The sequence below is a fragment of the Oryzias latipes genome, chromosome 12 (assembly GCF_002234675.1).
Source record: "Oryzias latipes chromosome 12, ASM223467v1".
NCBI classification, from domain to species: Eukaryota; Metazoa; Chordata; class Actinopteri; order Beloniformes; family Adrianichthyidae; genus Oryzias; species Oryzias latipes.
The window spans coordinates 14,865,286-14,878,611 of record NC_019870.2 but is presented as its reverse complement, the minus strand read 5'-3'; the positions used below and the strand labels follow the sequence as shown (position 1 = coordinate 14,878,611).

Genomic DNA, 13,326 nt, shown 5'->3' with positions numbered 1-13,326 from the left:
TTTATGTTTTCCAGCATTGTCTTTTAGCTTCTATGCAGAGCAAGCGATAAATACAGAACACAAGTGCAGACAGAGTATGAAATTTTAATAAAGTGGGTGAAAATGCACATTTTTTTTCTTGTATTCTCCCACTTCAACACAGTTTCTAAAGAAACAACTAAATAAAAATGCTGTTTGTCAGGTTTCCCTTTCCTGGTAGAAAACATTTTTAGTAAAGGCCAAAAGATATTTGACACACTACAACCTAAATGGTTAAAGTCATGCAAAGGCTTCATCAGGGTCAAGCGCATCTGATTTAGGTGTTCAAATAACCCTGAGTGACTCACTCAAGACACGGCTTCGCGTAATCCGACTCCCCTTAAAGCGGTGCGTTAGCGTTTGTATGCACGCTGAGCGTTCCCACCGGCAGAAAGGAGATCTTCAACAGATCCAAGCACATTGCTAAGGCAAAGGAGGGTGGAGTTAAAACAGTGCAGAGGCCTCCAGAAGACACAAGCCACTGTAAAAACAGGAATTCAAAGATATTTCTGCATCGAAAAAAGACTGCAGAAAAAAAGTAGGTGAAACTAAATAAATTAATATAGTGGCACAAAACAGACTACAGGCATGATGAGAGACCAACAAACCATTTGGTTTCAGTCAGTAAGTTTGATTTTTTTCAAGAAAATTCAGACTGTAAGAAGATTGAGAAAAGTGCATACCATTAGGTATTTGTTACCGCTGGACTTTTTCATCATGGAGGAAAAAACATGACAAGCAGAGACAAACAATGCCGTAAAAACAGTTACAAATAATAGAAAATATGACACGTTAATACCTATCAGCTACTAGAAATGTATGATGTCTAAAATAATAATAGAAATATAGAGGACCTGCAACCAGGGAAATGTCCAGATGTCCTAACATGATTAAGGACATTAGAAAACAGATTTGACACATCATGATTGAAAGGTTTCGAGCAATTTTCATAACAGACAAACAGCACTAAAACAGAAACAAACACATGCCTTTGTATTTTCACACTGGTACCAAACTTTAACACTGAAAGTTATGAACACAACCGAGACTCAGCACAGCATCTGGGTAAAGGGGATGTAATTGATCAGTGGTCAGTCAATTGATGTGCAACAAATCTTTTTTGAATCCATTTTTGTCATTATTTTTTTTGTCTGTGCCTTTATTCTGCGACCCGAGCGCGCTCTCATGGACGTAGCTGTACCAGGAATTCAAACTGATGGCTTAGCAACACTGCAGGTCTCACAGTTTAGTGTGGTTCTCGGCTATGGACACATCACACTATCATTTTAGTCAGGAGGGGGTCATGAGAACGTTTAAGGTCGTGTGACTGGTGCTTCTCCTGCAGAGTGAATGTTCAGACTGACACTTCACCCCTAATCACATGTGAACTTCAAGAAAACGATTCCATATTCTGAATATAACAGTACTTGCAGGCATGTGGGGGACAAATGTTTTCAAAGGTCGAGACGACGAACTTGTGAAAATGAAGAAGGGGTTGTAAACTGTTTATCCACAGGCAGAATGTGTTTGGCTGTCTCAGAGCTGAGTCTCAGCAGGCCTCCTCAGCTTGACTTGGCATCTTGCACATCATCAGGATCTGCTTCAAGGCATTTTGGACGTCTTCATCCATCTGACCCTGAGAGCAAACACCACAGCCTTAGTTCAGCGGCATAAACTGCAGCTTAAAGGGAATTACCACTGTTCATTAATTCCATTTTTTGTATGTGTTATTTAGAGCTGAACTGCATCTTCCTTTTTCCTTCAGTTTCCTCGTGCCACATTCTCACCGGCTTCTTCCAATGAAAAGTCTATGTAAACGCGCGTTTATACCTTCACAACTTGTGTGTTCACAAGTAGCTACGCAAGTCTCTGAGTCTGTTTTCGGGCTCTACATACAAAACGCGGTCATTGAACGTGCACTGAAAGTTAAGCCAGGGCCTTGGATTTGGTAGTGGCGTATGGATGGCGTCCTTTTCAAGTCATGGAAGTGCCAACCATTTGAAAAGTGATCAGGAAGGAGAAATTATTACTCGCAGTTTGTGCCCGGTGGGAATTAGGAGACACAAAGTCTTTTTTAAACCGGGATAGATTTGTGAGATTTCCGCCACTTTGACATTTCGCATCAGCCTCTTTCAACTATGAGTACATTCGCTATCGGGTAGTGACAGCCCAGTACAAACACCGTATGGTAAAAGTGTGTTCAAAAAGCCTTGCTCAGCGCGTTCTTGACACACATCACATGTCCTGTGTGTGTAGCATTAGAGAGGGAGGTAAAATCACTAGTTTTCTCATAACAACAAAAAAAAAAAAAAACTTGACTCCTCCTACAAACAGAATGGCGAGCTTCCGGTGGTTCTTTTAATCACACTTTAATTTCACATGAAAAAACAATTCGATTTTGAGAAAAACACCATTGATACTTTTTGATGTGGAAATAAAAAAGAAAAAGTACTCGTGCTAGCAGTGAGTGCACAAAAATAAAGCATACGCTTTGTCCAGACGTGTTAACTGAATGGTGGAACAGTTTTCCCTTGCTATATTGGAGTTCACCTTTCCATGTCGCAGATCTTCTCAGTGCAATTTTGCGTGATTTGTTTTTAACCAGTGCATTGTGTTCTGCATCCTGATTGGCTGCTGATCAATCAATCTCCTCTGTGCCATGTCTGCTGGACAGAATGTCATCAGTTTGCCACATTTACACAAATCCTCGACCCTGAACAGATCTTTGTTTTCATTCTATAAAACTGGACATATTTTTGTACAAAAACTCGAACTTAGAGAGTTTAAACAAGAGAGAATCGTGTGAAAATGTTCATGTCAGTCTGAGAAAAGTATATAAAGTGTGTAGTGAGGAGTTAACAGCCTTAGAACATCAATAATCCTACTTTGCAGATTTCACCTGCAGCAGGTTATTTTTAAGACATTTTACAAGAATTTATATATATTTAAAATTTGAATATATATTTAGGCAAGGGTTTACCTGAACAGCATAAAGAAGGTGCTTCCTGTAGACGGACACAACTTCATTGTGGTGCTTTGTTGATTCCTACAGAAACAAAAAAAAATAAACACACTTTTTTTAATTTTGGCAGCTCAAATACATGGAACATTCTAAAGCAATGTGCTGTGCAATCGCACAATAAGGTGTCCTACATCTAGCTGATACTGCAGTTGCTTGATCTGCTGCTGCAGAGCCTCCAGCTGCTGGTTCTGCTGTTGTCTCTTGGATGGAGAGCAGGAGCTGTAGGAGAGCTGCGACAGGCTGTTCACAGCATCCTTTAGCTTCAGTACTTGCCGGGTTAAGTCATCTATCTGCAAGCGGATGCAAAAGTACAAACATACACTTTAAGTGAACGCAACAACTACTTAGTAGCAACAAAGATCAGGTTATGCAAGCATTTTAAATTATATTAAAAACTAAAATGGCAGGGACTATTTAAGGTAACTATAGAACAGTGATGGGATTGACAGTTACATGATTACAAACCTCTTTGTCCTTTTCTCTCTCTGACTCAATGTGGTTCTGTTCCAGCAGTTTGAGCTTTGTCACAGCATCCTGGGACTCAGCCAGTTTGGAGGTCAGTGTCTGGTTCTCCTTCTCCCTGGATGACAGCAGCTCCTGCAGGGCCTCCAGCTCTGCGTGGCTGTCTCGAGCCTGTTGGTGGAAAGAAAGCTTACGGAATCAGATCAGCTCTCCAGCGTTGGTGTCTTGCTTTTGCTCCTCCGTCCTCCCACCTTCTGCCATGCATGAGCTGCCTCAAGAGCCAGCTCATCCTGCTTCCTCAGTGCTTCCTCCAGCAGCTCCTTCTGGTGTTTGATATCGCTCCTCAGCTGCTCCCGCATGGTTTCATGCTCCTCCCGGGGGACTGAGTCATCTGAAGTGACCTCTTGTTCAGTTAGTCTGTCAGAGGAAAACAAAAGAAGGACAAAGTATAAAACTTTTGAACCATAAGAAGGTTTCATCAAAACCTGAGAAATTCAAAATTCAATTAAATATAAGAAAGAGCCAATAAAATGACTTTTTAGGTTTTAAATCCAATCCCCTCAATTATTTAATTAATTATCCCCTCTGCATAATTAATCATTTAGTTGAGTTGACTAGATGAAAAACAAAAAACTAATAAAGAAAAGTAAAGAACACTTTTACAAAAAATGCAATCTAACAATCTGGCCTTACAAATGTCACCAATAAGAAAATACATGCTTCAGTATAATTAACAAAAGTGATGTAATAGGATAAATTAAGTTGATTGGTTATAAAACAGTTTAAAAAAAAATACACCTAGACTAATGCATTTAAAAGCCCACTCTGATTAGAATGGTGTTTTTGGTGTTCATGTAGCCTTTTGTTTATCATGATGGAGGACATATATAAAGAAATTTAAGATTAAAATAGCATTTCTAACTATTTCTTTATTCTAATCTCAGAATTGAGAGCAGACAAAAGAGCTCACTTGTGATGTAAAAAAATACATTGGACGGAACACAAGCTCCCTTCTCCGCCCTGCCTTGGGAAGGGGAAGGGGGGGGGGGGGTTGCTTCCAGTGGTCCAGCGCACAACTCAAAGGCAAATATCTAATAAAATATTGCCGCTCTGCAGAAACTATGTCCTAAGAAATGAAACAGTTAAGAGGTAACTGGGAACACTGCTAAAACAGATCAAGACTTTAAATATTCAACTCCAAAATTAGGACTAAACTAATCTAAACCTTGAAATTAGGTTAATGCCATTGCAAAGCCTTTTTCTAATTGTATAACTTTTTTGCTTTAAAGTATTAAAGCACTACGGATGCTTATTGGAAAGCAAATATTAGTTAACGATCATTTTTCATTTGAATCGTATTTGTTGATTCATTTTTGGTAGCTTCTTGGACTTGTTCAAGCTCAATAAGGCTTCGTTTGGTTCCTCACCTCTTCTGAAGGTCCTCCACCTGCACAGTCTTTTGATGCAACTCCTCTCTTAGTGTTTCCAGCTCACTCTGCAACTCCCTGATGACATCTTCCAGAGATGACACAACCTGTGTGTGGTCGGTGAGAGCCACAGAGCATTGCGCCTGAGCTTCTGCCTCCTGCTTCAAGCCTGCAAGCTCCTCTCGAGTGGCAGAGCACTTCCACTCAGACTCGGTGAGTAACGCCTGCAGTTCCTCCACCTTGCTGCTCAGCACCTGCAGTTGCTCTGCTGAGGTTGAAGATGGGGCTGTGCTGCTTTTAGCTCGAACCTCTGCCAGCTCTTTCTGAGTGGCGCTCAGCTCACTCTTGGTTTCATCGTAGTATTGGGAAACTGCACTCAGGCGCTCCTGCACCTCATTTTGCTCCTCCTATACAATCAATAGACCACATTTGAAGCAAAGGAAATATTTGAAACTCAATGGAAACTGTTTTTTAGAAATATGTTATTGTTTAGACAAAGGTTTAATGACAGCATAAAACTGTCAGAGGAATGTAGATTTTACCTGAAGTCTCCAGACCTTCTCTTGCTCTTTTTTGTAGAGCTCCTCGATATGTGCTGCCCTCTGACCTTTGTCCTTGTACATCTGCGTCTCCTCCTCTGTTCTTTCCAAAGCCTCCTGAAGCTCCCTAATTTGCAGAGTTGCATTCTCTTTTTGGGACTCTAGTTGGAGGAGCTTAATCTTCAGCTCTTTTAGCTCTTGTTCAAGCGTGGAAGACGCTTCTGTCTGCAGCTCCCGTTTCTCTGTCGGCTCACATTCTTGTCTGCCTTTGTGCTCTCTCAAATAATCTCGTTCCTCTATGACCTGATGGTATTTTTCTTGCGTGTCAGTCAACTTTGCCTGCAGATCTGCCAAGCTTTTCATCAACTCCTCTCTCCCTCTTCTGTCTTCCCCCCGTTCTCCGCCTCTCTCGGCTTTCAGCTGAGCCTGAAGCGAGCAGTTCTCCTTCTTGGTTTCAAGCAGTTCTCTCTTCACGCCTTCTAGAACCAGCCTCATCTGCCTGACCTCCTCTCCATCTCTGTCCTCCTCTACATGTTTTAGAGGAGGAGCTTCTGGGCCGCCTTCCGCTTCCGTTTGGGTGAGCGCCGGATCAAACTCTTCATGGGTGGAGTGAGGTGATGAATTGGAGGCCATACTGTTGGGACGGCTGTTCTCCTTCACCTCCTTATTTCCTTTTAGATGTAGAAGTTTCTGAGTGTTAACGGGGGAGGAAAAAGTAAAAGGAACATTAAAAAACAAGCCTTAAAAATAAAAATCTGATGACTAAATCACTAGGAGTGAGTATTGGCAAAAGTCCGGCGATACGATATGTATCCCTATACACGTCTCACGATGTAATACGTATCACGATATTGTACTGGAAAACATTTTCTTTTCTTTTTAAAAAAAAAAAGAGTATGACTTAGAAAAAAAAAAACTCTGCCTGAATATTAATATGGCCTTCGTTGTGGTAAAATGGTGACACTCCTTTTATTTAATGATCACAACATTAAGCACTGCAACTGCATCTCATATACAAGTTGCTTTTACACAAGCAAATTCACAGTGCTTTTATTTGGGTAAATTAAGAAATGTTTGTTCTTAAATGGAACAGTCAACATTGTCCAATTTCCACAACAAAATGTTTTTCAGTATAAGAAACAACTAATAGAATGAATGTGCCTTAACCCATAATGTTCTATAAGTATGATTATGGAAATAAAGCCCTTTTTTTCTCCAACATTGCCTAACGTAGCTTCTCCTGTACTTTTAAACGGTTCTGGAGCCTGAACGGTCTTTAAACAGGTGTTTCAAAAATGAAGGGGGAAAAAAAGATGCAAATTCTTTCTAGAAACAATAAAGTGTGATGAGGCAACATGACAAGGTGAAGGAGAGCGCTTTAATGTCGCTAAGATGCTTTTATTTCTTGACAATCAGCACTGCAGCTCCATTTTCTTACACCCGGAAGTTTTTTTTTTTTTTTTATCCATTTTATTCCGTTCGTCCCTTTCTGGGTCACGGGGGTGCTGGAGCCTATCCCGGCCACTTATGGGCGAAAGCAGGGTACACCCTGGACAGGTCGCCAGTCTGTCGCAGGGTCACACATAATCACACACCCGTGCACACTCACATTCACACCTATGGACAATTTGGAGTGTCCAATTAACCATATAAAGCATGTTTTTGGACGGTGGGAGGAAGCCGGAGTCCCCGGAGAAAACCCACGCACGCACGGGGAGAACATGCAAACTCCACACAGAAAGGTCCCCCAGTGATGTACTGGTTCAGGTCCCCCAGCCGGGACCTGAACCAGGGGCCTTTTTGCTGTGAGGCAAGAGCGCTAACCACTGCGCCACCGTGCAGTCGATATACAGTATATTACCGCTCTTTGCCACAACGTTGGCCTTTTTTCAGAGCGTTGTACATATCATTTCGATTCATCATGTCACTGAACAAAAATCAATTGCTGTGAAGTTCCGCAGAACTTTGGCTCGCTTTGCTGACAGCATTTTGACCGAGGCTCTGTGCATGAGCTGCTGTGCAGCCGCACTGGTTCACTCTTTCCTATCTGAGCCCGAAAGCACCGTAATCCGCATTTTCATGATACTGGCAGCAAATGCGTATAATCTGCACAACTGTGAAAATTAATGCTTTGTTTCATGATTATGTTTCATAAGGGCAGCATGTAAAGCATAAACAGGATGGGTCCTAAAACTGAGCCCTGTGGAACTTCGTAACTAACTCGAGTGCAATGAGAGGAATGTCCATTTACATTAATAAACTGGTACTAATCAGATAAATAGGATTCAAACAACTGGAGGGCAGATCCTCTGATCCCTCTATTCTTTGGAGTAAAATACTGTGGTCGATAGTGTCAAAAGCTGCGCTAAGGTCTAACAGGAGCAGAATAGAGAGTAGACCCTTTTCTGAGGCCAATAACAAGTCCTTAGAGACTCTAACTAGTGCTGTTTCAGTGCTGTGGTGTGGTCTGAACCTTGACTGAGAATCTTCAAAGTGTCTATTGTCCTGTAGGTGGCGGTAAAGCTGCTTGACTAATACTCTTTCTAGGATTTATTGAAATAAAGGGGGAGGTTTGCTCTGTATTTGGTCTATAGTTGGCCAGATTGCTAGGATCTAAACTGGGCTTAATAAATAAATATTTGCTATAATAAACAATTGTTATCGATAAACATGTACGTTATCTGTATTAGTTGTTCACTAAGTGCTCTATAAATTAGGCTAAAAAACTCCTAAGACTAAATTTGCAATATTTTATTTTTTAAATAAAAAACTTTCATCAAGTCAGAATAGGAAATGTTTAGCTAATTCCAATCACTAGCTGCAGATTCTATACTACACAGTTAAATGTATGCTTAACTTTTATAGTTATTGTAGTAATCTGGGACTGTGTTAGGCAAAGCTACACTGTCACTAAAGGAATATGTTTTATTTTTTATTGCAAAACGCACTTTAGGTAACCTTCCCTTCATGTGAAAGTAGTGAAGCAGTTCGCTCTGGTAAGCTGCGCATTTGTTTATACCAACTCATAAACATGAATGATGGAATTACTTACCTTAAGTTTGTTTTCAAGGTGCTGGTCGACTGAGGAAACAACAGTAATCCCCTCTTGAAGAGCAGAAACTAGCCCCGCGGTGTCTGTTTGCTCAGCCTAACACACAAACACACACCCACAGACGCACATGTTACAGGGAGACATAAAGAGTACGTTAGAGACCACTGGATACCTGAGGAAAAGCGCTGCGAGTCGGGACTTGTTCTTAACGTAGGTTAGACCTCCTTTAGGAATGTGGCGACTGAGAAAGCTTCGCTCTTTTGTGTTGTAAACATGTAAAAGTTAATCGAAACAGGTACGTTGATTCAAAATAACAAAAAACACCAAGAAACAAAATTAAATCAATCAAAATGTAATGTTTGTTGCCTCTTTTAAACCATGCGTTTTCACAAATATTACACAAAATATCCAAAAGTTAAGCAGTCAGCCGAACACAGACATGTTCTTCTTATAATGATGTCACTGTTTTTTCCTTACTATCACACCTGTTTAAAAAAGCTCTCATAAAAACCAAACCGGTCTGTGACTGTCAGCTCATTGCTCATTAATCACCTCAGTCTCCAGCTCAGCAGCCAGGGTCTCCACAGTCTGCTTCAGGTCTTTAATGGTCTGCAACAGCAAGATGCTCTCCTTAAGGGGTTTCTTTACTTCCTCTCTCTCAGCTGATCCTCTGATCTTGTCCTCCTTTGAAAAGAGGGGAGGGGGAAGCGAATGATGGCGGTAAAGAGGAAAAAGACAAGTTTGAAGACTTATTTTCATAAGACACATCTGATAATACTTCATAATTTTTTTTAAACTTAATGTCAGTATTTTTGTTCTTACTTTGTAGTCGAATCTGTTGGGAGTTTCACTTTTGTTGGAGGTAGGCGTGCTGGTAGATGAGAGCGCTGAAGGAGACATCTCAGAATTCTGAAGAAAAAGCTATGTTAGCAGCTTTTTTCCCAAACTTTTTCAGATTTCTTCTTTAGCTTTAGGTTGAAAAAAAATGTTTTTCTCAAAGTTGAAAATGACAAAGTTTAATAAAAAGTCAATAAAACTTTATTATAATTAGAAGTGTAAAAAAAAAAAAACAAGAATCAAGTTTATAATGATTTCTGTTAGGGAAATACAAACAAAGTACTTCTAAAGGTTGCTGTTCTCATTAAATAAATGTACTGCCGCCATGCATCCATATTAATATGTGACACTAACACAAGCTGATGGAAATAAGGAGGGAGGTGTGTTTATTTACCTGCAGAGGGCTAATAGGAGGTGGAGGTGCTTTTCGTTTTTTAGGAGTGGTGTTCTTCTCATCACTTAGCTTAGCTACTTGATCATGCTGAGAAGCCAGCAAAATAAAAGAAAAGAGGAAGGCAACAAAAAGAAAAAGAAAGGCAGGATTTAGTGCAGGTTAGTAAAAGGGTAGTCGATCAATGGGCACTAAGGTCAGTTTTGTTTGCCGAAAAAAAAAAGATAGAAAAGTATCCAAAAGAGCAGGGGTCGTGCTTTGTTTTGTCACAAATGTGTGATTAGACTTTTGCTTGGTACCACCTTAAAACATTACAATAAAACTCCGTTTCAGACTTGTGCATTAAACTGCATAACAATAATTATGCACACCCCAGCTTCAAGTTTTTCCTCAACTGAAAAACATGAAAACACAGCAAAGTTTACTAAGATACTCAGATTACAGAGACGCATTGTCTCTAAATAGACTCATTTTAAATACTAAAGATATAAGTGCAAAAAGATGAAAAATATCCTAATAATTCTAATTATTTTCAGCATTTCTAGAAGTTTAATTTTAGGAATCCTTATAATCTGCCTTCATTTTCTTAAGCAGCTCTGATGCTCATCACAGGAAAGTTTCAAAGGGGCATAAACTTCTTACCTGAGGGCTTTTTGGAGGCTTGATATCTGATGAAGGAAAAGCCAAATGATCAACACCATAGTCAGACGCAGTAGGAGGAATTAGTGAATTCAGCATGACTTTGAAAATATTTTTGTGAAATGAAATACTCAGACATATGTCAAACCAGTAACAGCAACTGTACAACAGATGGCAGTGTTGACTCGTGTTGAAAAAGGACCAACACAAATCTGTTTTTGGCACTATTTATACCTGATAAGCAACTGAACTAGACCTTAAATGCTGCAAGAAGAAAGCTACAGACTAAACCGGAGTGTGTCTGATTGCTTACTTTCAACCTAAGTGAAATGTGGGATTATTGAAATAAATAAATAATTGCAATATTATTTAATGGTTTGTCTGAATGTGTTTAAAAAAACAGCAGCAAACATGAAAAAAAAATCACAGTTTTCAACGACAGATCATCAAACTCATTACACGATCTCTAAGGGAGGATGTTTTTTCTTTACCATTTACTATTTTTTTATGACAACAATCATCTATAGCTGAGATTGTCAAATATTTCCCTAGATCTGCTTGTTTGCAAATGTGCTTTTCTGAAGCTAATGTTACCATTTTGTGTTTTTTGTTTTTGTTTTAGTACACTAGAATTATGTATTAGCATTATGCATAAACTGAACAGTCAGATTGAAGCTTATAATTAATACGATTTCTTTTTTCTTTTAAATACAGCTCCAGTTACTAGATAAATTAATGAAAGTTAATGGAAATTGTGTTATTAAATAAAAGCATTAAGACAAGGCATCAGTTAAAAAAAAAAAAAAAAGGTAACATACTTGGGTTCACTGTCTTTGCACCGTCCTCTGTTTGAGGAGCTTGTTTTGGGGACTTCTCACCTAAAACGTGTCTGTTCAGCACAGCTGTGAGAGCAGCTCTAGCTTCTGCATTAGGAGACATCTTAACATAGTGTAAAACATCATGACCCTCTAAATCTACAGCTGACAGATCTGCCCCCCGCTGGACCAAAACCTCCACCACAGACACTGCGTTTGACTCCGCAGCCACCATCACTGCTGTCCTGTAAAACAGAGAAAGACAGGCAAACGTGTAAGAAAGTGGGCTAAAAGTTAGTCTGGGACGAATATTTGTCTCTCGTTGTTACCTGCCGGTGTTGTCAGGAGTATTTATGTCAGCACTAAAATCCAGCAGAGTGCAGCAGGTTTCTGAGTGGCAGTGTTTAGCTGCCAATAGCAGAGGAGTAAGGGCATCCTTTAAGAAGGAAATGCACATTTCAGAAACATGACACAAATCTTGACTCAGAAACACATTGATTATCGCGCCCTGTGTCAGGATGTCCATCTTGACATGGAGTCTGGCATCTCTCGGCTTGGTGAGACAAATCTCAGGTCCATGCAAAGAAGTAGATGTGAACTACGTCTGCGTTTTACAACAGCGTCTAACATAACAAAAGGACAACAAATAGAGTGTTGTGACCGTTTTTTTTTCTCCCCCAAATGGAACATATTTTTCCTCTTTTGGGAATTATCTTGATGTTAAATAGGTAACTAGATCAGCAGCCAGAGTATAATCCTAACAGTTGCTTCAGAAAAAAGTTAGGGCTATTTGTAAATCTCACATTTATAATCATACATGATTTCATTTCAGAGTAATACCGCTTTCGCACTTCTAACATATTTGCTGACTCAGCAGATATTAGAAGGAAAAAAAACGTACACATTGATTCGTACAATTATCATCAGCAAAACTGTCCTGCTCCCATTTAAAATGAGGACAAAACGAAGTCATCATTGTGGGGGATAAACCATAAGCTTTAAACGAACTCGAAAGTTCAAGAGTTTGTGTGGACATCATGCTTTGAATTATTTATAAACAAATATTTTCACACGCATGAAACGTTTGACAGCTACTGTGTGGCATGGGTTCATGGGTTAACTCCAGATGAAAGGCCTCAGTGTTATAGTTGGAAAGCTGCAGCACATTCATCACCAGAACTGGCAGATTCTTCTACCATGACACTTAACCTAAACTTTGCCCTAGACGCTCAACTGCAGCCGTTGGTGGAGACTGTTTAGAGTTCACAGCCTCAGTGGAGCCACTGACCAGAGGACTCAGGACTGCAGATAAGAAGAGGCATAGCTGCTTAGAGGGTGAACTGGGTCTTTGACACTAAAATTGCAATGCATCTCTTTTCAGACTTTGACTAATTTGGGAAAGTGGGTAAAATATAGATCAAAAATAATTAAAATAACATTTTGACACACAAACATGTAAAAGTAACAGTGTATCTTACAGGCCTGCTGCCATTTCTAAAGAGCAGCAAAAAGAAAACCATGTTCTGGTCTCCTTTGAGCTCAGTTAAAGACTTTAACAGCCTCACGTCTGACTTGCTCAGTCAGTTTCAGCTGCTCTGGAATCTAAACAGGAACTTTTTTTTTCTTTCTGGGCAACAGATTTAGTGTGTTTGAATGAGTAAGTGTACATGTGCAAGTGTATTACTTGGCTCTGAGTTCCTTCATGGGATGAAGGTATATTAATCTACTGATACTTGGATTCAATACCAGAGACATGTAAATGTTGTCGAACAGTTGATGATTCATTTTTACATTGCGATGCCTCTGTTAGGATATAAATAATAATAAAAAAGCTTCTAATCCTCTGTAAAAATGTGCTTGAATTAACACAAAAACATCGGCCACTTGAATTGAAACAGAATATTGATGCCCAGAGTGCATCAAGCTGTGATGATGGAGGAGTTTTGAAGGCATGTTGACTCATTTCTTACTTGCCATCTGGCTGTTATTTTGCATTTGCATTCCTGTCTGCCCGATGGTGTTTTAACAACTGTAAGGCTGAACTGCAGACAAGACAAAGGTATGGATGTGATTAAACAGAGAGTTGGTGTTGAAGCTGTTTACTTTGTGTGCTTGCTGATTTTT

The 13,326-nt window shown here is 39.7% G+C and overlaps 1 protein-coding gene across 3 annotated transcripts in view; it reads right to left on the bottom strand.

Moving 5' to 3' along the window:
* The window catches only part of rai14 (retinoic acid induced 14), a 36,341-nt gene continuing 23,015 nt past the window's right edge, over positions 1-13,326 (bottom strand). For 2 of the 3 annotated variants that reach the window (XM_011481863.3, XM_023960499.1), the window contains exons 8-21: positions 11,532-11,638; positions 11,206-11,447; positions 10,391-10,416; positions 9,752-9,838; positions 9,343-9,429; positions 9,073-9,204; positions 8,521-8,616; positions 5,472-6,158; positions 4,930-5,336; positions 3,754-3,919; positions 3,506-3,673; positions 3,172-3,330; positions 2,999-3,064; positions 1-1,654 (exon numbers count right to left, since the gene is read on the bottom strand). In XM_011481863.3, coding sequence (XP_011480165.1) covers positions 1,568-1,654; positions 2,999-3,064; positions 3,172-3,330; positions 3,506-3,673; positions 3,754-3,919; positions 4,930-5,336; positions 5,472-6,158; positions 8,521-8,616; positions 9,073-9,204; positions 9,343-9,429; positions 9,752-9,838; positions 10,391-10,416; positions 11,206-11,447; positions 11,532-11,638 — 2,517 coding nt within the window. In that variant the 3' untranslated portion in view covers positions 1-1,567. The remainder of the gene's footprint in view (positions 1,655-2,998; positions 3,065-3,171; positions 3,331-3,505; positions 3,674-3,753; positions 3,920-4,929; positions 5,337-5,471; positions 6,159-8,520; positions 8,617-9,072; positions 9,205-9,342; positions 9,430-9,751; positions 9,839-10,390; positions 10,417-11,205; positions 11,448-11,531; positions 11,639-13,326) is intronic. The other variant, XM_011481866.3, reaches the window with a different exon arrangement.